Source organism: Malania oleifera, chromosome 9 (assembly GCF_029873635.1).
Source record: "Malania oleifera isolate guangnan ecotype guangnan chromosome 9, ASM2987363v1, whole genome shotgun sequence".
In the NCBI taxonomy this organism is placed as follows: Eukaryota; Viridiplantae; Streptophyta; class Magnoliopsida; order Santalales; family Ximeniaceae; genus Malania; species Malania oleifera.
In genome coordinates, this window is record NC_080425.1 from 90,175,813 (window position 1) to 90,201,105 (window position 25,293).

General features: G+C 34.4%; 2 protein-coding genes across 3 annotated transcripts; both read right to left on the reverse strand.

Moving 5' to 3' along the window:
- Positions 1 to 691: 691 nt before the first annotated feature.
- Positions 692 to 13,850, reverse strand: LOC131163675 (actin-related protein 7-like). 2 transcript variants are annotated; one of them, XM_058120330.1, is made up of 8 exons: positions 13,615 to 13,850; positions 13,453 to 13,537; positions 12,083 to 12,298; positions 9,478 to 9,619; positions 7,419 to 7,663; positions 6,496 to 6,679; positions 3,198 to 3,265; positions 692 to 1,202 (listed from the first exon to the last, which is right to left on the reverse strand). In XM_058120330.1, the coding sequence occupies exons 2-8, from the start codon at positions 13,528 to 13,530 to the stop codon at positions 1,050 to 1,052; spliced, it is 1,086 nt and encodes a 361-aa protein (XP_057976313.1). In that variant the 5' UTR covers positions 13,531 to 13,537; positions 13,615 to 13,850; the 3' UTR covers positions 692 to 1,049. The 2 variants fall into 2 exon arrangements, with proteins under 2 accessions (XP_057976313.1, XP_057976315.1); XM_058120332.1 differs by having other exon boundaries at positions 13,453 to 13,534; positions 13,615 to 13,839.
- A 5,285-nt stretch (positions 13,851 to 19,135) lies between these two features.
- LOC131163676 (protein LNK4-like) lies at positions 19,136 to 24,548 on the reverse strand. Its single transcript, XM_058120333.1, has 6 exons — positions 24,344 to 24,548; positions 23,155 to 23,513; positions 22,335 to 22,617; positions 20,238 to 20,345; positions 19,971 to 20,113; positions 19,136 to 19,716 (listed from the first exon to the last, which is right to left on the reverse strand). The coding sequence occupies exons 2-6, from the start codon at positions 23,502 to 23,504 to the stop codon at positions 19,467 to 19,469; spliced, it is 1,134 nt and encodes a 377-aa protein (XP_057976316.1). The 5' UTR covers positions 23,505 to 23,513; positions 24,344 to 24,548; the 3' UTR covers positions 19,136 to 19,466.
- Between the last annotated feature and the right edge of the window lie 745 nt (positions 24,549 to 25,293).

The following is a 25,293-nucleotide window of genomic DNA, read 5'->3' on the forward strand; positions in this document are numbered from 1 at the left end:
ACTATTCTGTGTCTCAATGCCATGCCACTCACTCCTCGTACTCTGAACGTGTTGAAATGTTTGACAATTTCTGTTTTGAGATTTTGACCAAATTTTGTATATAAATATATAGTATATAAAATTACAATGGACCGCTTTGTTCCATATACAGATGTCAGATTTTTATTGGATATTTTAACCATTAAAATTTAAAACTTCAATCAATGAAAATTTTAGTTATGCTTATCATTAACATTTAATTTTTCTTAACTTGTAATTATTTCACAACAAAAATTTATTTTAGATCATATTTAATATAAAAATAGAATAAAAAATGAGTGCTTTAATTTCCTTAGCCTAGACATTTTCTCATCTCTTAAAGTGGAGCAAGCAGGAGAAAAAGTCAATTAGAAAAATAAAATTATCTTCTGTTTTACAACATAATATTATATATATATGAGACTGACTTTCATTACTATATGAAGAAGATTGCCATTTGACTTTTGTTATTATAAACAATTACCCAAAACATTTATTAAATAGAAAGATTTTTTTTTTTTTGGTTTTAAAAAGGTCAGCACTAAAAGAATGCCATTGACTTCTGTTTGCCCCCCAAGAAAGACTCATTCCACCTGATCTACACAATGAAAAATGCATTTGGCTTGCATAATCAATTACAATCATATTGCAATGTGAATCAAAACTCAATCAATTTGATCTTCCAATAGAAAAAATATACTGAATGTTTAAATAAAAAATATATACCACAGTAATTACATGTTCCAATAAATAAGCAGGATGAGTAAAGAGGAATTTGCTATTGAACCATCAAATTTACTTTGCCCGCTGCTGTATAAAAGCAGACCTTTAAACCTAAGAGAAATGAATCAATCACAACTTTAGGATTACATCAATTACTCTGCTGTGCTAACATGTATATTCCTGTGGAAACTCTGGGTCAGATTATGGTTTTCTGCTACCGACAACCGTCAACGTGCTTCAAAAATGTTAAGAGGGACGAGGACGAATGAAGGAACTAGACTTTGGTAATCTCATTAGATGAACAGTACTCAGAAGCATTTTCGGTGAACAATAGAGGGTCCGGTTTCATCATACTCTGCCTTGTTTATATGCTGATTCTGAGGGAACACAACTTTTGCAAGTATGGCACCCCCAACCCATGCTGAATACATTTTTAAATTTTCGGGCATATATTCCGGAGCCTGCAATGAAATTAAACAAACAGAAACATATTTGAAATGCAAAGCAACAAAGAAGCAAACCAAAATAGCACTGCTCACAAAATTTCAGAACTAGCAAGTGGTACATGTGATATTCTAGCCTCATCAATATTGCCAATATTAATACATCGACACTCCATGGTCCAAGCAGAGAAATTCATATTGGAAAATGAAACAATTAATGTTGTTTGATGACAAGTGCTTCATTTGAATTAGTGTTGGAATACAATGCCCCGAAAGCATTGAATAGCATGAGATCACGATAGGTATTACGGCCAAGAACTTTGTTGTCATGTCAGGTTGGAAGTCGGACAAGAACCATCATATAATTCCTCTCATGTCGTTCAATGCCAAACTGCGGAGAGCTTGTATCGGTCAAGTCTAAGAATTATTCCCAAATATGAAGAATTCATTAATTTGGGCCTCATTTGAAGCTTGGAAAATATTAGGGAAATAAAAATATATAGTAATTTTCCTTTTCATGTTTGGTTATCAAGAAAGTAAGAAAGAAAACAAAATATATAATAATTCAAGGAACAAAAATTTTAGTTTACATGTCAGTAACCTTTGATATTTCCTAATTGTTAATCATGTTTGAACAAATTTTATGTAGAGAGAAAATACAACGAAAAATTAATTCCCTTCCTTCCCTTTCCTTTACTTTCCTCAAATAAATTTTTTAATCCAAATAGGGCCATAGTGAGTTGTGTTCTTCCTCATGGGGGAAAACTCCCACTTGCAGGATTGGATTGATTCTGCCATCACTATTCAGAATTTCAAGTCTCGATGGATACCCTATTCCCATCTCAATGACTAGCAAGAACCAATGGATCACATGAGGTCTCTTCCCGTGACCCCGGGGGAGAAAACCTTTCTTTGAGCTATGTGCATGTTCAATTCAGTTTCAAAGTTGACTGGTGTCCCTTGAGTAGCTTAACATTTCCAGGGCACATGGCATGGGCAACTCGTGTGCCAAGGCAGTAGCTTAAGATGGCCTATCATGGGTTGTCTTGACGCTCAATGGTTGGTTATTTATGTTGCTAAAGGGAGAGCACATAGATGTTATGGTGCCTATTCGACATGGTCCGGGATATGTTTGGGGCCATGGTCCTTCACAGGATTGCTTTCGATGGCCAGTTTTGGTTGAGATGGTTGGATGGTTGAACTCAGTTATGTCAAGTGCTTCATTGACATATGGTGCTGCTGGGACGTGGGATAAGTCATGGTTGACACGAAGTGTTGACCTGTGGATGGCATGCAGTGTCAATGTCAAATGTTTGCAGTGTTGGCCTAGGCAAGGCAGTTGTTTGACAGTTTCTCCTTGTAAGGCTGGCAGACAAGCTTGGTTAGAGGATAATTTCGTGGACTGACATCTGGGCATGTAGCCAGTTATTTGTAAGCATAACTTGTTTTAGCCTTGTTAGCAAATGTTAGTTGTGTCCAGCACAACCTAAGCAGTTGGGGTTGTCAATTGCATACCCTAGGCAGCTGGGGTAACTACGTATTAATTTAAGAAGTGGGTGGCATGGGACGGCCCAGATGGGGAAATTGGTAAGAGTGTGCATTCCTTGTCTTTTAATAAGAAAAAGGCTGGTAGGTGTTGCTCTTGTAAATACTGTTGTCTTGTGAATGTTGTTCCAATTGCTAAACAGTATTTAACCAACAATTTGGGTGTGACATTGGCTTAACCAAGTGTAGCACTTGGTGCCATTGCAGTGTCGTGTGCTGTGAACTTAGACACTGTGACTACTTGTGCCATTGGCTTGGTCCTTAAAAACCACAAAAGAGTGACACAATAGCACCTATAGCTAGGAGCAAGAAGGGTGGTGGATCAATTTGTGTACTCTCAGTAGAGAACAATCCTTCCTCGTTCAATCAGGCAGAACTCTTGCTAATTGCTATATTACCTAGAATCTCCTGTATAATATATAAATATTGGGTAGTAAATCTTCAACATCTTGATAAAAGAGGTTTTACCTTCACTAACAAAGGACGAACAATAGCCGAGCACATGGCAGCTTCTTTCTGGAACCTTTCTTCAAAACCTGCAGTTCAGGGGGAAAATACTTGAGTTTGCAGGCCCAGAGCAGCAATTTTCTCCTAATTACACATGGTAACTACATAATTGTAAATAATCCCCCCACCCCGGGCAGGTGCAGCAAAAATATTCAGTTAAAATCCATGCTAGTTGATTCCATGTTTCAGACGCAATATGCTCCAGGAAACTACAGACAGAGGTGAAAAACTGCAACCTAGACTAACATTTGTCAAATAAATAGCTACAATTGTGTTAAGTTGTTAACAGCTTGCTTATAAGTGCATCAACTAAAGAGTTTGGGCTTTAGACTCTTCCAAGGAATTTTGTTTTATCTCTCATTTAATTCATGATTCTAATGCTCTGCTCCTTTTACCCTTCACTGTATCATTTGGAAGGTTAAAGTTCCTCCATAGATCAAGGCCGTTATGAGGATAGGGATCCTGGAAAAGAATTAACACTGATGCTAGAGTAAATGTCTAAGATTACCTCTTTGCCTTGGAATAGATGAACCTCAAACATGCAAGTGCATATTTTAAGTTAATTTAATTATATTCCATTTGTATTCTAGCAGGACGTCAAAATTGGCAACGCACACCAGGATTGGCCACAAACATGTGGCAAGGTATCTATCAATCCTAGTCTTGGGATGCCCTAGAGAGCCTTGTCTCAGTAAGTTGGGGTCAAGGTTCATTGAGGGGATTCCCAACCCCTTAGCCTTTTCCTAAGCTACTCAAGCATTAGACACGTCACTTGTGAAACATGCTTGCTTTTATTTTTCTCTAATCCTAACTATGTATCATGACTTTATTCACTAAATAATTTGTCATTTTTCATTAATTGATACGTGACATGGCATCTTGTTAATGGAGAATGGCATCTCATACCCTTTTGCCCCTCCTCTATAAATACCACCAATCACTCTTATAGGGGGATCTTTTCTCAAGAACAACTTGGTTAGCCCTCACCAAAGCATCCACTACTTGTGCAACAAAGCTCTCCTTCCCTCTCAAGAACCACCTCCACAACTTGCTTTGAAAACAAAGACCTGATAAGTTATCATCGCCTGATTTGTGCCCTTTGTTTTAAGAGTGGGGAGAATTGTTCACACTTTTTCTCACAGTTACACTAGCACTTCTCTTGGACACTTGGGTCAAATTGTTTGGTATTCTTGGAGAGAATTGGACCATCCATCCTCTTTGTAGTTTTTTTTTTTTTTTTTTTAATGTTTAGGGGGTTCAAGAAGGGAAAGGAGAGAAAAGGCTTGTGCCATTGCTCAATTATGGGTAGCTTTTGTTGTATTTGATTAGAGATATGCCCCAAGAGACTACTTCTCTTAGTTTACTTTGGATTAGAGTGATGTTTCTTGAGGTGCTGTGAGTTTTTGGTGAATTGGTTTCTCTTGCATTTACCTAGGGCGGATTTAAGCTGGATTGGTTGCTTTGCTCCAATAGAACTGTCATGTAATTATTTGTATATTGGCTTTCATTTTCTTTTTTATTTTGTTCATGCTCTTGCGTTTCCAAGAAGATACCATGTCCTTCCTATTTTCTTCTTCTTTTATGTACTTTTCTTTTCTCCCTATCTAATAAATTTCTTTGATTATCAATAAAATAAAATATCTGTTACACCGTGCACATGTGCAAGTCTCATCAATTATAATAAGGCAGCCTTCCCTTGAACAATCTGTCGAGCAGAATTCAGGCTGGTTTATGCAAATCAGGTAATCCCTTGTTTCTTGATTTTCTCAAACTCTAGGCAGTATTTCGAGTATATTTTTGGAATTGGCAAATAATTCTAAGCAATGAAAGAATGGAGATCACCTTAATTTGGTCAGGAATGTAATCACCAAACTTGATTATTGATTTTTCCAAATAGCCCACATGAATGAACTTAACCAACTAAGACGCTATGGACTACCAAAGTTATTAGCCAATGATGCATGAATAACGGGATTCAGAAACAAGCCATTAGATGATACAAATTATAAACCAGAGTGACTCTGCAGCTAAAATCTCCAGGACTAAAATATCCACTGGTTAATTGTTCCATTTACATAAAAAGATTCATGCAAGCATTAGAAGACTTCAAAAGCCTACACAGCATGGTTTAAATAACAGCCGTGACTGCTATAAACCATAATGGATTTTTTGGGTCCAAATGTAAGTAGGAATAACAATTAAATCCATAAAAGCTTCTGTGAACCTACAGCCACATAATGGCTGCTGCAGGTTGTTACAAGACTCCTATGGCTGCTACAGGAGGCTTGAGACAAAATTTTTTTCTACTTTTGCTTCTCATCATCTCTCATTTTTACTTTAGTAAACTAATCCTGATTAGGTATGCAAAGGGGAGGGAGGAAAGAATATTATAATGATTAATGAGGATTATAATGATACAAATTACTGATTTTTTGCAATATTCGGAGGAGATGCATTAATTAACAATTTGATACAAACAATATTATATCAAACAAGTTTATTCTTATTTTTTTAATATCAGTAGTTTTGTCTTTTTTTTCTATATTGTTGAACTTCAGCATTCTTTTTTTTTTCTAGCATTTGTCATGTTCAAGTTGTTAGTAATTTGTTTTCTATTGTTAACTTTTATGATTACATTAGGGTAATTTCATAGGTTAGGTTATATAAGACATGTTGGTTAAATTTATTATATTTTTAAGACATTAAAAATAATGGAACTTGCTTAATTTATTGTATGTGTTTAAGTGTCTAATAAATCAATGTTGTATATTACATGACTAATCTCTTACTTCATTAATTTATTTACACATGTGATTTGGCTTACATTTATGAACATAAAGTAATGAGAAGTGAAACTCGTTACACTTTTCTGTCAATAGCTTGTTGAAACCAATATAAAATTTATCACCTTTACTAAACCATATTAATAAGTCAAACTTAAGCATACAAAAAATATACATTAAAAAACTTATTGAGGGCTAGGGTCATAAAACATGCAAATCAACCAATACAAAAAACAAGGTTTTGCATGCTTAAAAAAAAAATTCGAACTTATTACACCCCTACCTACATCCCTTTCCTGCTACACCCACTGCGGTTACACTACATTATGCTACTTGCTACCACAATTGAAAACTGTTCTGGATAGATATGTAACAAATTGCCTCGTCCATAGAAGATATAAGTATTTTCCAATGATTCTTCTTTTTTTGGGGGGGGGGGGAGAGGGGGGGGGGGGGTGCGCAAAATGGACACTTACCAGGCATAGAAACAGTTCCACCACAAAGTACAGTGTTTTCCAGAAGCTGCCGATGGCTCTCAGAAGATACAGTTGAAATACTGCGAACAAGCTGCTCAACAATTCCATCTGCATCTAAACTCAAAATAGATGGTTGGAATAAAGCCTCGCCAACAGCATATCTTTCCCTTCCAACTGTAATCACCTGAATCAAATTTGCCAGGATTGCAGTCAGATATCTAAGATTGACAAAGTTCATAAGATATAACATTGTCAAGAAGCACTAGCAAAATTTACAAAGAAACTTTATTCAGTAGCATGAGCAGATTATGTAGATTTATATTTCAAATATAATAATGCTTGTATATTGTAACAGACAGTTCAGGGAATAATTCTCTCAGCCTCTCATATTTACACCCCAGGAATCTCTCAGGCAAGACACCAATAAATTGAATCATCTACTCTATCTTGTTGAATCCCTCACACACAATCCTTTTCAAGATACTTCACCATATTAAGGTTTTGTAGGATTTTGCCAAAACAGATGGCAAAAACCACGGAAGCTCAGGCTTGCAACATTCTTCTATAGTCATTGCTCATTAAATTGATGGACTTAATCAAGAAAAAATAATCAAAATTCCCATGCATCGCTAGTCAAAAAGATTAAAATTCAAACACGACTTAATCAAGAAAAAATAATCAAAATTCCCATGAATCGCTCGTCAAAAAGATTAAAATTCAAACACTATATTCAAAAAGAGAGAGACCAATTCACACAAGCAGCCAACTGAGTGCTGGAGCAGATCTATAGTTGAACCAAGGTTGACTAAAAATCAAATATTATACCAAAAGTTAAAAAATAAATATAAATATAAAAAAATAAAAAAATAAAAAAAAAATTTACTTCTCTCTTTAGGGATACCACTGTCCAATTAAAAACAAACCTGTCCATCAGGCAAAGTATGCTGCTCTTCCTGGCATGAGTGTTGGGTTTTTTCATAAGCTACTTCGTCTTCAACACAACATGAGTATTGCTCCTTTAATGTTTCAACATCAGAGATGCTGAGTTTCACCGATGGATTTGATTTATTGAGTTCTTGAGCAAGTAACTTTGTCAAGTCAATACCTCCAATTTGAAATCTTCTTGAGACAACATGCTGAACTGCACCTTCAATTACTGGCGCAATATCTGGTGAAATGCAGAAAAGGTTATATGGAACAAACTATCAAGCTCACTCAGGCCCCAAGTGAAAATTTACCAAAGGACTATTCAGATGCTTATGGCAATTAGACAACAACCCAATGTGAAAAAGTATCACCAGAGACAAACACCACATAAAGAATAGTCTTGATCAGTATTCTATGGATTTATAGCCACTGGCTATCATCAAAGGTCATCCTTGATTCCTAGTGACAGTTTATCACAATCTGAATTCAGATCTACATCCAGATGAATTTATAAAAAATAAAAAATAAAATTCTTTAAGATTTCATGGACTTCACCAATAAATATTCATTAAACCTAAACTGACAAATGAAATATCAAAGATGCATACAGCACCTGAAATAAATTTGTCCCTTGCACATGGCCATCAAATCGTGTCCCAATCAAACTACCAGCATCCATATATTGTGTATCAGATAGATTGTGTAACATTAAATACAATCAAAATCTCAAACTAAATTGAACAAAGTAGAAAAATAATGCAAAAAAGTATTACTAACTTGGGGATTCTAAGAAATAAATAATGCTCATACCTCATCCCTTTTTTATCAATCAATCTATCCTACATATATAAACATGAGTTTTCCAGTCCATCACATAAAAGTATTATAATCAATATTAAAAACATATGTACTTGCACAAGCTCAAATACATTCTTGTATTTTATAATCAAAATATATTGTGATTATGAATCAAAATTTAGGTGCCAATTTACAACATAGAAATTTCAAATTTGCATCTTGAAAATAGTGTGTTTTCAACTGCAAAGCCACAAGAAAGCAAGAGTTTTTTGAATACTTGATTTTCAAACCTTAGAATAGTTTTTTAAAAAAGAAAAAGTACAAATATAATTTTTATTCGGAATTTCCAAAAATTTGCAAGTAGTAGTGTACTGTGTACATTGTAGAATATTATAGGCGTATAATTATTTTTTCCATTTTTTGCTTATTATAGGTGTATCATATCACGTGCAAGATGAGTACGTACAAAGGAGATGAATCATTTTGTGCACAAAATTGCATCTTTAACAAAAAAAGAAAAAAAAATGGCTTGTACATACTTTTAAAAAATATATAATGTTCATGTTTTTTGGACTTTGTGGCCCGAGAAAAAAGATAGGATTTTTCATGGAAAATCAACTCCTTCCCATTTATTGTGGGATAGAGTCTGTTTTCTTGCTTCTTTGTGGACACACTCTTTGGGGTTCTTATGGGGAGCTCCATTGTTACATCTTGACAGGGATTGGAGGGGGAATTTATTGCAACTGTTTGTTTGGTTGCTTTTAGGAGGATATCTTATTCTCCAACCTTTGCAACTCTCTCTTTTCTTTTAATGATATTCTTTTTGTATCAAATATACACATACATACATGCATAAACACGCACACATATACATATATATATATATATATATATGCTTTAAGGCTTCCAATTATCTCAAAAGAGGAAACAGCATTTACTCTCACTCAATACCAATATAAACCATAGTGCTAGCATTGCCACATTACTAGTGAATCCTATGCATTCAATGTTCTTGCCAGTTGCCACTTGCATGCATGGTAACAGACTAACAACTCCAGGGAGCAGTCGCAGGAAAACAACAGAAACAAAGAAGCATACATATAATATTGGGAACTTATCCAACAAGTAAGTTCAGGACTCGACTTCTACTGTAAGGATGTCAATTTTTTTCTCTTCTAAATTGTTGGTTCAGTCCTTCAATGTTTACTACACAGAGAGAGAGAAGGAGAGGGGGCGTAATATGCTAGCTATACATACCTATCTTCCCATGGCCAATATCAACCGTGCAGCCTGAGATACGTCCTACAGCATAAAGCGATAATACTGCTTGCTCTGACGCATAAAAGCCTGATATGTTAAATGTTTCAAACATCATTTGCACCAACTGTTCCTTAACAGCCTGGTAAAGAAAAGAATACTTTATAATTTATTTCAGAACAAGAAATGTGATTATTTATGAATGTCATATTCTTCATGGAAATTAATATTTTCATCATGGTTGATACCAAAGTGCAAACAAAAATAGACTGTGTGGCAGCAAGCCATACCATTCAAGTTGAGGGGAACGAAAATGTCTCAAGTAGAATTGGCTACTTCTGATTTTGGGTCAATTTTGTATAATTTATTGTTTGATACTAAAATGTGCAGCAGTGTGTCAGAAACTCAAGTTAAAACTGCCACAATGCTGAGGCATATACAAAAGATAACTTAGCATAGCTGCATACCACTCCACAGCTCCACTCTTAATTAAAACATGGACACATGCAACTGTTGGTTGATAGAAACTGTTGGCCTACCACCTCATAGCTTAAGGTTTGGGTGACGTAAGGACTAGAGAAGATATCAAAGCTCTGATTAGGAAGTACTGGTTCAAGTTTTGTTATCTGTGTTTTCCCAATATGTCAATTGCAGTGCACTTTATTCTGTTTGTGTTTGGTTACCCATTTTTGGCCTATTGCCTAACAACTTAAGTTTTTAAAAGTGACGACTTAACAGCACCTTAGTTACAGGAACTCTTATGATAGGGTGATGCTCAGACGCTCCTGCTTTGGAACATCAAATCGATACTTCTTATCAGAGCCTCCTTCCAGTCATGATAGAATCGCTCTCCTCCAACAAAAGAACCTAACTCACAAACCTCAAATGATTTCGATAGTTCTAGGCTTAAGAGTTTATCATTCTTGATTAAGCACAGAAGGAATTACAATGTAGTTTTGCAACTTCTTTGGCATTGTAAGAGGGTTGTCATCCTTCCAATAGGAAAGATGCTCAGTCATTGGTTATTCTTTAGTGGATTATTTTTTGTAAATCTTTCTTTGAGTATTTGACACACATGACCTTTTTGGCTGCATTGTATTATTTAGAAGGCCAAAGCCTCTCTATGATTGAGGCTTTTATCTGGATACAATATGTTACAGAGTAGGAGGTCTTCTAAGGCTTTATCTCCAGATTTGTGTGTTCTTTGTGTTGATAGTTCAGAATCTACTTCTCATCTGTTGTTGCAATGTTCTTTCTCATGGAGGGTATGGAACAAGGTGTTTGGGATTTTTTTTTCAGAGAATTGTGTTTGCCCGGATTTGGTGGAGGATTTGTTGGCTATTTCCTTCACAAGAATTGGTAGCAGTAGAAATGGATTGGCTTTGTGGAGGTGTGGGTTCTTTGCTGTTTTGTGGGGTATTTGGTTGGAACAGTATGCTTGTATTTTTATGGGGAAAAAGATGACCTGATATTTATTCTAGAATAGGATACCATATATGACTCCTTTATAGGCTTTTGAAGCAATTTCTTTTTTCTTTTTTTTTTGGGTGGGGGTGGGGGGGGGGGGATTATCCTTTTTGTACAGGTATTCTAATTTAATGAAATCTCTTCTTTTTCTAGTTCAAAAAAAGTTATGTGATTATGTTTATGTGTTAATATACACATTCAGTTTTATTGTGACAGACATATTTGGAAAATACCATATGATATTGTACTTCTATAAAGTCAACAGACATTTTGATCAATATTATATGTTAGTTCCAAACTATGACACATGGGCACATGCTCTCACAAGCAAGCAAAAGACACTGTTTTCCACCACAAAAAGGCAAAATGTGAAAAAATTATCTATGGAGTCCAGCTTATGGAAGTATCAATTCTGAAAGCAATTCTCACCACTCACCACCATCCAGTAGCAAGAAAAACAATTCAAATGTCCATCTTTATAGACCATGCAGTAGGTACACAAACCGATCTTCAAACAATGTTTCTCCTCCCAACTAGTACAGCGCAACATGTTGTTTGATGAATGTATACACAGTGCATGTCATATTATCATGTTTCCAAAGACTAAATGGCTTTGCTGCTTCTTTATGACTCTGTATAATTTCAACCCCACAATTTGCTTCTAAAATGGTTTGGATGGGTTGTGACTTTCTCTAGTGATATGAGTCAACTTTTGAGCTTACTCAAATGACCATGTCATCCAAAAAAAACAACAAAATCATAGTCCACTTTGTGTTGACATTTGAAAGGCCACAGATAAAGAAGGGGGAAAGGGTGGGGCAGGATGTCTTCCCTTCCAAATTACGACAATATTTGAATAAATACTATTAGCTAACTTGAAAGGAGTCACATGTTGGCAACACAATCAAAATATCATTAAAAAGTTCTTTTGTCTTTTTCTACAGACAAAAAAAAATCTGAAACTCCTATAAGCTTATCAAAATATTTTTCTCTTTAAAATAAAAATGTCACATTTATTGGGCCACTTGAGCGATAATGATGCCCACAAATGATTTGGAACACACAAACATTTATGTGCAATTCATTATTTATGATTTAGTCCAAGCCCAAAGTGAAATGGCAGAAGGCTTTAACCAACCTTGGGAGTTGACAGTGGATCTGTGAATAAAACTTGTCCTTCATTGCCCATTTCCCATCCAAGGCTACTGTATAGAACATGGTGTAACAAATCTTCCATGGCATCCCAATCTCTAATAAAACCTCGCACAATAGGATCAACAGAGATATCCTCAAATAATGAACCATCAGTCAACGATCCACCTTCAGGCATGCATCTCATTTGGGTAGGAATTATCTGAATCACATCTTAGATCTTTAGAAACAACTTCCTTCTGAAGGCAATATTTGCACAAAACACATGAAAATAGGCAAAGAAGAAAGAAAATGCATCATGCAATGAAATATAGAAAGGAAACATAGAGTGACCAACGACATAATACTAATGGTAGATTTATGAATTTTCTGACCTCTCCTTAACAAATGATGATAAAAAAAATTACTAAAAATCAAAAGAAAAGATAAGAGTATCAAGGCAAAGAAATTAGTGTATAAAAAAAATGCAATCATGGAATGTGCTTGATTGTCAAACCAGTCAAAAACACATTGAAAGAAATGCAAGAAAACAAACCCAATTGCAATGCACAGTGGTCCAAATTGAACAAGCCTCACTCTTCTTAATCCTAACTTGAGGTAGCCAAATGTATTTTTCTTAAGGTGAATCATCAAATCAAATTAAATTTAATCAAGTGTAAACCAAAAACCTCCTCCACTCAAATTACATAACCAAATTATAGACGATATGTGGAAAGATGGGGAAAACAAATGTGGCAATTTTCACCTGTTAAGGCTGTTTCAAATTGTTTATAGTGCTTGCATTTTGAAAATAAAACAAAATTTTAACCTTTATTTAAAAGAATTGTTACCAGAATTTTTGTTTTCAATATAATTTTCTATAACATACCAACAAAGTAACATAAACATTTTGGCTTTCCCATTTTTTGAACAAAGAGATCAATTTTTAAATCGATTCCAAAAAAACTCTGAGACTCAAACTTTTCTTGTTTTATTCTCCCACTTGTCCTACCAACCAAAGGAGCACAACAAAAACCTCAGAATTCTAAATGAAATCTACGGAATAAAATTTAATAATAAAAAAAAAAAAAACACTGTTCGGTTTCTTAGAAAATGGTAAATAGAGTTGCGGAAAGAGTTCTCGAATTCTTTCTTCTGGCTTCCCGAATAAATAAACACTCAATCCAATAGCTACATTGTCGGGAAAATGCTCAGTTAAGGAGAGGTCTTTTGTTATATAAGAGTCCCATAAACGCAATGACGGTCGTTATGAGTCCCCTAGTATTTTCCCTAACATTTTCTCAGCAACCAAACGGGTGAAAACACAATCAGAAAAAGAGAGGGGAAAAGTGTTTTTTTTTTTTAAGAAGGAAGCACCATTGACGGAGCCTGATCTGGAACAGCGGGTCCAGCTTTGAGTAGCTTCGATCCAGCGTCTATCACCACGGCCTCCATTATGCTTCTGACACAAAACAAAACAAAGTCTCAATCAAAACAAACCAAAAATTAAATGAAGAAAAAGAAGCTTGAAGATCTTACCTTTGAGAAGTCTCAACCGGTCCTCTCTGATTCGAAGTTGTTCAGGCTTTAAGAGTTTCAACCTCTCCGTTTGGCTGCCGAGAAAATGACGAAAACGAGTAGCCAAAAAGTAATGTTTCTTTTCTATACGAGGGAAGTTGGTAAATGTATGAATCAGTTTGCTTTTTGCTGGCCAGCTCTCGCCCTTTTTCTTCTTTCGCTGCTGCCACACTTCCTTTTGGATTTCTTTCCTACTTGCTGCGTCATAGAGGCAAACGTTTTTTATATTTTTTTTTTTTTTTTTTTTAAACATTCATATTTCTTAAAACTAGCTTTAAAATATGTTAATATTATTTTAAATTTAAATTTAATTTCACTTTATAATATCTAGTCACTACTTTTATAATTATATCTTAGTTTTTTTTTATAATTTCAAAATAAAATTCAAGTGCATTACTCTATCAAAGTACTAATTTTAATTAGTTTTAGGTTTGAGCATTAGTTAGATTATGATTGTTATAATAAAATTATAAATTGATTAAAAATTAACTAGATATATGTATTTTTTAATAAAATATAAATAAAATATTATATTCATCTATATGAATTTAGTTGATTTTCAATTTAAATGTAATAAAAGTCAAAAAAAATCTATCACTAAAAATTAAACATTTATACAGTAATTTAGGCATAGGATCGGTTGGAATACAATATTAGAGAGGGGCAACTTAGATAGTTTGGACATTTGAAAGGTAGATAAATCTAGTAGAACACCTACGACGAAAAGAGAGTTAGTTATTATTTATGTCATCACGAGAGATGGGAGTAGGCCTAAAATAACTTAAAATAAGATAGTGAGAAAAGATTTAATAGTATGTAATCTAATACTTTTGATATGGTGAATTGACAAAAAAGGATTCATGTAGCCATACCTAGTGCGGCTTAAGTTTGTTATTGTTATTACTATTGTTATTGTTATTGTTGTTATAATTCGTATAATTTATTCTCTCTTGAAATTTTAAAATTTAGCTATGCTAATGAAACTGGAAAAGTTTTCAAATGATATGGACCCCCAAGAGATGAGCAAGAACCCCCGATTACTTAGGAATCGAACTTTATCCCGCTTGGCGGATGAAATCTTCTCTCCTTTTAGAATTCTTCCTTCCCCCTCTTTCACAGAAGAGGAAAGAAGAATCAATTGTTATTGTTATTATTGTTATAATCCGAATAATTTATTCTCCCCTTGAAATTTAAATTTCATAAATTTATTGTGATTAAAATTTTATTCTAGTGAGAACAAATTGGTGTTCAAATTCTCTCCCATAAATATGAGGTTCCTTTGCTTCTTATTTTGGGGCATTTTTAAGAAATAAGTACATACATACATACATATATATATATATATATATATATATGAAAAAAAAAATCATTTGAGATTCTTTTAAGAGATGTTTCACATGCAAATTTGTTATTTAATTTAATAAATTCAAAATTTTGGAAAATGACCATGAAGTTTAGAACATTTTTAAACTTTATGACTATGAGGTTTAGAGCATTTTTAAACTCTTTACTAAGAGTTACTTTAATATAATACATACAATGAAGTAGATTTTTAAAAATTTTACAAAAAAAAATGTACAATTTTAAGAAATCAACAACTTTGTGATAAAATGTCACATTAATGAGTATAAAAATTTTATACTAATTTCACGCCTATATGGCACGACTATAAATTTTTTGTAGCAATTTGTTTACGTAATAAAATAAGGGGATGATTAAAGTATAATTGTATAAAAATATAACATTTATAAAATATATATAATTTTAAGACAAATGATCATATAAAATTTGGTATTATTTTCATATAGTAAGATTTGAAAATAGCTGCTAATTATTTGGTTCGATCTCTATTGTTTCAAAGTCCGAAGAAACTTGTGGATATTTTGAGCTTCTTTTAGTAGTTTTTAAAACTTTTACGTCCTATATTGGAATTAGTGTAATCCTAAGAGGGGGGTGAAATGGGTTTTAAAAATATTTCGGTCAAATTAAACATTTACGCCGTTCATCACATATCATATCTCATTTTAATTATGGTTGTGTATGTAAAAACTGAATAAACAATATATGCAGACATACACGTCTATCTCATTTAGAATAAATGTGTGCATGCAATTTGTTATAATCATAAATGAATAAGCATACACATGTTGAATTAAAAGTGCATAAATTAAATAAGATAAGGAGAGAGCGACATACGATTTTTGTTATTAAGGTTTGGCCAAACCTGTAACGCCTCAACCTGGATCTATCAGGAGCACTGCATCTCTCTTCTTCCACTTGGACCAGACAACAAGGGGGCGGGCTTTATTGGACTAATGACTGACCCCACAGATCAACACCAGTGTGTTTTGTCCTCACTCACGCACTTCCTGAGAAAACTTCTCAGGAGGTCACTCATCCCAATATTACTCCAAGGCAAGCACACGAGCCTTATCGGACTAATGATTGGCCCCACAAACCAACACGGGTCCTTTTCAGTGTGTTTTTGTCCTCACTCACACACTTCCTGAGAAAACTTCCCAAGTGGTCACCCATCCCAAGATTGCTCCAAGTCAAGCACGTTTAACTGTGGAGTTTTTATGGGAAGGCTCCCGATAAGAAAGGTGCACCTTGTTGATATAGGTAGTAACATCTAGTCTTTTAAGCATTTCATCCATGGGGTATCACAAAACCAACCTACGTCCCCGCCTTAGGCATACACCCCAAGGATTCTACTAAACCTGCTCACTTAAACAGACGGAGCAGAAGCCGTTACAACCTCTCCTTACGAGGCGAGGTAAACTCCAGCTCAATTACAAGGTTGAGCCCAACTTGTCTCACTTACGAGGTTGAAACTTTTCAGTTCAATTTCCGAGCTAAACCCAACCGGTCTCACTTACGAGGCTGAGACTTTCTAGTTCAATTAATGGGAAGAATCCAACTAATACAATAAAAATATTTTTGTACTTAATAATGCTTCGGAAAATACAAGCAAAGATGTACACGTTTAAGCTCAAAATACATGCACTCTTATATGATATGAAATATGCTCACTAAAGTAAAGGTGCTTTCAAAATAATTTTTGTAATTTTTGAAAAGAATGTATATGATTAAAAGTTTCAAAAATTTAAACCCTACAAAATATTTTCTCCAAACAATATTTTTTTCAAGAACAATCTGAAAAACCTAGGGTTTTGGTTTCAAATGATTTTGCACAGAATAAAAATACAAACATTTGATATTCAATGTGCAAATCAAAGCAAAAATGTATTTCTCCAATATAATATTTACCATGGAAATATATGGAGAAATATCAAAACAAACTCCCAAAATGATTTTCAAAGTGAAAAGGAAATGAGAGAGTTAATGCCTTGAATGAAAAACAAGATGCCCATAAAAATTACTCTCTTGTAAAGATGGTATTCAAAGAATAATGAAAAGAATTGGAAAGTGTAAAAAATTTGCCCCAATAAAAGAGTTTTGCAATAAAAATTATTTTGGGGGAACTTTGATTGGGGTAAAATTAAAGAGAAAAATTGACTAATCAAAGTCGCTAATATAAGTTATGAAAGAGGTATTTACAGTTTTTCAATAAAATATAACCGTTGGGGACAGATTAGGAATTTTGAAAATTGTTTAATTATGTTTTTACCCTGATTATTCTGGTAAAAAATTGGCAATCCGAGAGGTTTAATCGCCCGGTGCAATGGGCCGGTTGTCCGAACAGATACAACAAATTTGAAATAATTTCAGGGTTCGGTTTGCCGTTGGTAGTGGCTAGTCGACTAAGCAAGGTAAAAATCCAAACCTTCGAGGTTCGGTTGCCCGTCCTTAAGTTTGGTTTGCCGGATCATGGGCTTCGGTTTGCCAAGGCATTTTTGAACTTTAAGTTCGGTTTGCTAAGGGTGGTAGGAAAAGTCAAAGTCAGGGTTTGGTCGACTATGGGTAGTGTGTTCAAATTGGGTCGGTCGGCCTAGCTATGGTCAACATTTTGACTTTTGGACAGGCCGGTCGCCCGAAGTGTTTAAAATGCAAGGAGGTCGGTCGACTGAGGCTCTTTGAAAAACTTATTTTTCTTATCTTTTGACCTTATATGATATTGTCCATTTTTGTGTGTTGACAATTTAGGTTTAAGAGAATTTTCATGATGTGTCCTAAGGTCAACCTATGGCCTTGAAATAACCCAAAAAATTCAACATCGGTCGACAACCCTAAGGTTAGTCAATGGACTTGTGGTTCCCTTTGGTTAGTCTATGACCATCTAAGCATACAATCCATTTGCATGCATTATTACAGACCAAATAATAAAATCAAATGCAATTATAATTCAAAACATGTTTTCTTCTTCTCCTTTACTATTTGACATCATGGAATGTGCCAAATTCGTGTTTTAAGACCTATTTTGGCTTCCATATTCTCTTGACCTTATATGTGACCTGAATAATACATATTCACACACTAAACACACACATAAAAGACATTTGTATTTTTCAGTATCAAAACAGAGATTAGACTCAAAAAGCTAACATTATATTTGATTTATGAATCGTTGATTCATAGGAATACAATAATTATGATAAATAAATGATATTTCTTAAAATAAGGTATTGCTGCTTTAAAACAAATGACAATGTAAAATTTTATCTCATTCAATAAAATATGATATAAAAATTACAGAATGAGATTAAACATATGCATAGCTGAATTTATTAATAATAATAACTTCATTATTTCCTGTTATGATTTAATAAAAAAATTTACTATAATAGTCGTTTTATGAATAAACATTTTATGGATCAAATTTAACCTTGAACCTATGCCCGCACATGAACGATCAACCTAAAATTCTCACCTCTTCATTCACTCATTAAAATGATGAATATAATATCAATAGTTATCAAGCCATCTTTTTTGTTTAAAAAAAAAACACTAAAAAAGGGAAACAAGTAAATTATTCATTTTTATTCCATTCTTTTTAATAAAATATTCAATATAACTAACAATAAATAAAAATTAAAAATTAATGATATGTGCAACATCAATATGCTTAATTGTCTTTTTCGACTTGCAAGTAAATTCTTTATATATATATATTCTAATATTATTTTAAGTTCCACCCAAACCTAAGCCCAGATAAAAAGTTTGGAAAGATATTTAATTTAAATTTATGTCCAATTTAAATAAAATAAAATATAAATTATATTAAAATTTATCTAAATTCTATATTTCGAGTTTAAAACTGAACAGGGCTCACATATTTGAGAGCAATCTGCTTACTTTTCCAATCGTGCTTGGAAAGCAAGGAATGAAATTAAATTTATTACTCTTTTTTATTATATTCTTTATTCAAAATTTCAATCCTAATTAAAATAATAATAAAAACAAAGTGCCTGAAACATGGAGAAGCATTTCAAAATGAATACACGGCTGTGCCCACACTTCTCCTCCATCTAAAACATTACCATTGAAATTAAATGATATAAACAGAGCATACAAAAGAAGATTTCGAATCAAGCTGGTCAGTTCCCTGCATTCCTCTGTGCAACTACAACAAAACACCCAATGCAAATCCAAAATTCACCCTTCTAATCTAACCACTGATCAAAACCGAAGGCCTTGCGGCCAATGAGTGCATATGATGCATGCTACCCAAATACATTAGAATATTAGATTAGTAGGCAAATAAATTCAAAGGAGAATTTGTTTTCTATGTACCATACTTTATTTCATGGATCCATGCCCTTACCTCCTCCTTTCAACTCTGCTACAAAGATCCCTAACTCATCCTAGCTAGGCCCAAATTCTTGCACCAGATCCGACTTCTTATTTCATGTTCACTGCACCCAAACTTGAAAATCTCCAAGCACATTCCTTGTTCTCCGCGGGTTTGCTCTGCCAAGCATGGGATTGGGAACCTTACCATTGCTTCGTACACTTGCAGGGTCGATTGATTCTCCTTCGAAGTTTACCAATGCTGCTGGGTCAAGATTTTGAGCATTGGCATCCACGTTATCGAACATGAGATTCGCGATGGCCCTGTCAATGGTGTTGGTCACTGATTCCATGGGTCTTTGAGCTCCTGACCTGAAAATGGAATTTATGATTTGATCAATCAATATAGACGACCCTAGGTTGGCCAGTTAAGAAACAAATTTGGACACTCTTGGTCCTATTATACAGACAGAATCAATCCTTTGGTTTCAAATTATATGGTTTAAACTTCAATGGCACCAACCACCTTACATGAAAAGGGAAGACCAAATATAGTATTCTCAAAATTGTTCAACTTAAAAAATAGAACAAAAAAAGGTAGTCATTTCAAATAAGCAAGTAGGAACCTCGATGTTTCATCCACCGGTGGCAACGACTTTTCAACGGTAAATTCTCCACTTTGGCTCTGGGTTACTGTTTGCTTTTCTTCTGAGTTCTTGGCAAGTCGGTACAATGCATCACGAAAGCAAATCCGCGTTTTCTGGGTCAACTAAACACATTGAAATATGGAAAAAATCATCAGTAATTTTGTATGTAGTAAATATTCTTTTTTTTTTCCCCTTTTTTTTCTTGGGGGCTTAGGGGAGATGGTTTTGGTTTCTTTCTTATTTCACCTTTGCCATTGCTCCTTCAAGTTCCAGCAGCACAGATTCTTCCAGTGAAGTTTCCTCACCCATTTCTCCATTTTGTGTAGTTGGGACAGGAATCTTGATCATTGGCGCCTTCAATGAACATTAGCGAGATTTAGATAACCCAAAAAGTCATGGTAATAGAAATTTACTTCATGAAATATAAATGAAGCAGAGATAAAATTTATGGTCTATGTACGTGTTTACCTATGGATCTGCTTGCATGCTGTATGCATCTGTGTACACTTGCAGAAACGTATGCATGTAATCTATAATATAGGTGTGTATGCATGTGTCTGCGCATTTCTGCATGCACATATGTCGAAGGTCACAGGATTGTTCTGGCAGGAAATGTAAATATTTAAAAATCTTCTAAAGCTACTCTTTAGCATTTCAATACCCAAGACAAAAGATTTACTTAGCCCAAAACATGAAAAACGAACTTTGCCTTGTGGCCTTTCACTTTCCCACACACATCATTTATTGGCAAGCAATTAAAGGCCGGTTCAAGTATAAACAACTACACAATGCATGCTGCTTTTCTTCATTCTGCATGCATACATCCATTCCCTTCAGTGCAAAAATTGATAAGGATTATGTAAAGTGAAAATTTTATACATTTTTATCATAGGGACAATCGAATCCAAATCACTCTTTAAATTTCCAGAAATCACTAATAAACATATTTGTTGCCAGTCAATTGAAATGAAATGAAGTCAACTGCCTAATTTAAACTTAAATCTTAGTCCAACACTTACAATTTTAGGAATGCCCTGAAGTAAGGACAAGCAAGATGCAACAAAGAATTAATCCTCTAGTAAATATTTGTGATGCTGCATCCAGGAAACTCAAAACAAACGTTTCTAGACAAGAATGGATCTCTGCAAAAAAAAAAGAAGAAAGGAGAGAAAGATGAGCCTATTGCCCTGTTTGGCTGCTTAGAAGATGAGATGAAGAGAGAGAGAGAGAGAGAGAGAGAGAGGAAAGGGGGAGAGAACTTGGACCAAGGCTACTCTAACTCTTAAATGTTATGATATTTAAAGATTTTCTTTATTTTTTCTATCATGCCATGTTGGCAATTAAAAAAAAATGCAAAGTAGAATAAGGAGCCAAACAGAAGTAATAATTTCAGCATAAAAAAGAGAATATTATGTTGCAATTTGCCAGACTATGTCAGCATCTATACAGGGCCTTAACTATCTTAAAACATTATGCTAATTAATAAAAAAAACTAAACTCTGTTAAAAAATTATGCCAGTGAATAAAAAATTTACTTCACTTAATGAAGCTCAAAAATCACAATGACATGATTGTGAAAAAATAATTAGGAGTTAGGAACATACATGGCGACCTGTCAAACAGGTGTTCATGCTCAAGTAGGAATAAGCAAATTTATGTTAATGTACGTTTTTTAGAAAAGAGGGGGGGGGGGGTGGGGGGAACTAAAACAAGACTAACCTTTTCATAAAGAAAACAACAAAGCATCTTTAGTTAAATCCTCAAACATAGTACTTAAAAATTAAGTTCTCTTCACCTAAATTCTCCCAAATTATGGATGTGTTTAGATTAGCTTCAAAAAACCAACAGATTCTGGAACAAGCAATGATTTTCTCTCTGATTCAATAATTAAAAAGATGAAATGCTTAACTTCTAAAGTAACCCTTGAAACAGTAGTGCCATTGAGCTTAAAGAGGAGTGGAATTTTATAATTTAGAACAACTCTCCTGCTAACCATTGTTTTCCGATCCATACCATTTATCAAATGGTGAAGGCCGTTTTGACCTTCTGGACCAATAAATCTGAGACTCTGTAATAAAAGCAACATAAATGTTTGATATCTCTAAAAATCAAATAATAATTCTGGCCGAACATATATGCACCAATGCACCATTATATGCAACATTCAGGGTAACCAATGTATTCAGTGTGTTACATAATGTATGCAAATGACATTTGTCCAAACCCCAGTGCTCCAAAAACCTGAAATCATACTACCTCGTCCAGGTTGTCCAATTTTAAAACACGCATGTTTAACTACAAAATGTTTTTGTTTGCAAGTGATAAACAGACTTAAAATCTCACCTCTAATTTTGAGCAACCCTTCTTTTGCCCCAACTTGCAAGGAGTGGAATGTGAGGGTGAGCATTCTTCCTTCTCCTTGCCTAGTGATATTGAAAAATCATCTGCTTTGAGATATTTTGAGCCCCCTAACCCATACAAATTGCTTGAGACACTCTGTGAATCTGAAACTGTGTTGATTGACGGATCATCAGTTGCCGTTGGACTGTATTGGTAGCCAGGAGAAAAGCCAAATGATCCATGAAGGTTTTCCATGGCAGGCAGACCCTCGTCAAGAAAGGAACTCCTGCAAAATCCAAAAAGCTACAGGTCGTGAAGACTACAGACCAAGCAGATTCCAATGTTTGAACCCAAAAGGTAAACCACTAGACACTTCGGGCATGTTTGGAACTCCCACGAAAATGTAACGACTCCATTATATCACCTCTACGAAGCAATTAAGAATTAAATGAAATGACTGTTCCAGGTTTTTAACTATCAATCGTCACATAACTGCTAAATCAACGCACGAGGCCATATTCATGACAATTGATTCAACAGATTAACATATAGAAACTGAGCCTATGAGAGCTTGGAGTCTAAACCTTGGATTTGGACTGGAGTGAGTTTCAATAAAAAGCAATACAAATCTGAATTGAATTTCATCCAAACTCATACAATTCCAAATCTAAGGCATGAAATCTAGACTCCATGGAGAAATTTGACATCCATAAGACTTCCATACATGCCTCTAATCAACACGGCAATCTAAAGCAGTTAAAAACTACATAATTTCCTACGTGCAATAAACCAAGTATCATAACCCCAGAAGTTACGCTTGTACAAGAAAATGTCATCCACGTGATCAATTTCTGCCAGGTCATTGAGCTGGTATTCTAGCAAATCATGTGAAAAAGTGTTTTGCTGAAGGGAACCTTCTGATAATGTTCCCGGTCTGCTTGGAACACTATAATTCTCCACCTTAGTGCCTGGAATTTCCGCATCAACATCATTACACAGATTTCTACCCTTACAGCTCGGTTCATCCACAGTCATATTGTTCATTGACCCAAAACTTTCTGATTCAGTCCCTCCCCACCGCAGCCAATCCTCTGGGGATGGAAGCCTATCGAATAGTTCACTATCTCTTGGAACAAGAAAATCATTGACACCAGTTCCAAAATACAAATCCATTAGATCAATCTGAGAAAAAAAAAGTGGGTTGAAATTAGAAAACAGTGTAATTTGGGAATCAAAGCATACTATAAATACCTCAGTAGAAGAAAAAACGGCAATAATCAGTTAATCATCACTACACAAACGGAACCATCCAACAACTAATAAAGTCATATTAGCAAAAAAGAAAAAATTAAATCCCAAACTCATGTACAAACTTAACAAACAATGAAATAAACCCATGCTGTAGGAATTCTGATGATCAGTGCCAAACGCACTTCCAAGAATCAAAATATATAACACAAAACTAAAAAAGAAAATCATAAATGAATCAAACAACAAAAAAATTAACCACAACCCTCAATTATCAAACCCTATATAACGAGCTTTCTTAACCCAGAACACTAAAACTGCATCCAAGACCCGAATAAACAGTCAAATGGAGAAACCCTGTTATATGAGCTTTAGTAATCAAAGCACGAACTCTGTAAAGAAAATATTAACATAAACCCTGTCATAGAGCTTGGAGTTCAGATCTTGAAACAGGGTTAACACAGATTTAGAAAAAACCCACCACGAGATCATATTGTTTTGCGTCTAAATCCGGCTAAATCCAAACCTAATGCCTTAATTCATGCTTAAGTGATCATTACAAAAACAAAAACAAAAAAACCCACATGAATCAATCAATTGAAAATTAGAATGTTATCACCTGTAGCCAAACAAAATGAATTAAGAAATCATATTTTAAAGATCAATAATTAGCCCTAAAGAAATACAGATTTTTACAAAAAACCAAGAAAAAAACCTAGAGAATTTTATAGATTGTAAAAGACAAGAGTTCACAGAAAACGTACCAAAAGTGAATCAATGGAAGAGCTAAACAAAACCCGGTTTCGGAATCGGTGGAAGCACTCAGTACTGATTAGAAAAACGGGTCGGATCGAGTGAAATTTTTTGTGGGTTCTGAACTGAAACTCTCCTTGACACTAAAGAAAATAGGGGCAACTGTGGTGTTTGGAGGCTTTTTAAGAGAGAGGGGTTCGGAGAGAAAGACGTGGTGGGTATTTGTGGCTGATAAGAGAGGATAAATATTTGTGGCTGAGAGCTCCCCATCTAATTCTCATCTACAATTGGTCCACGTGGTGGTAAGACCTCCTAAAATATGACGTGTGTCTCAGTTGGTACGATAACCATGTTACACGGGCCCAACGCGAATCCTCATTTTTCCCCTTTTCCCAAAATAGCCCCGCCCTCGCAGCCCATGCGGGCTACTCTTCGGGTCAATTTGGTCTTTCAGAATACGTTGCGCATTTTAAAAGTCTTCGTCCTTCTAGCATTCTCTCTGGCAGACATGTGGCTATGAGCTGTCGAGATATCTTGTTGGTGAAGCTAAACCAACGGAAACGACATCGTTTAAGAATTAATATTGTATGTTTAAGCACTAAACAAGATGTTTATCCAATGCTATCCTTTCCCTTTTTTTTTTTTTTTAGAAAGTCAAAGGTTGGAGAGATGAATTCTTGTACTCTTGAGATGAATTTTTTATAAATAAAAAAATATTATTATTATTTTTATTAAAGTGATACATCGCTAATTTTATATTTAGGAGTATGAAATTCAAATTTCTAAATTAGATAAAATCAAATACAAAATTTTATTTAAGCTGATCTTTGTTAATTAAAAATCAGCTCCAACAATCATAAATGGAATGATCGATTCCCATCTCTAATGTTTGTTTAACAGTAATCTCATTCTAATTCTCATTTAATTCAAGAATAAGATTCCTCATTTTGTCTATTTTTTG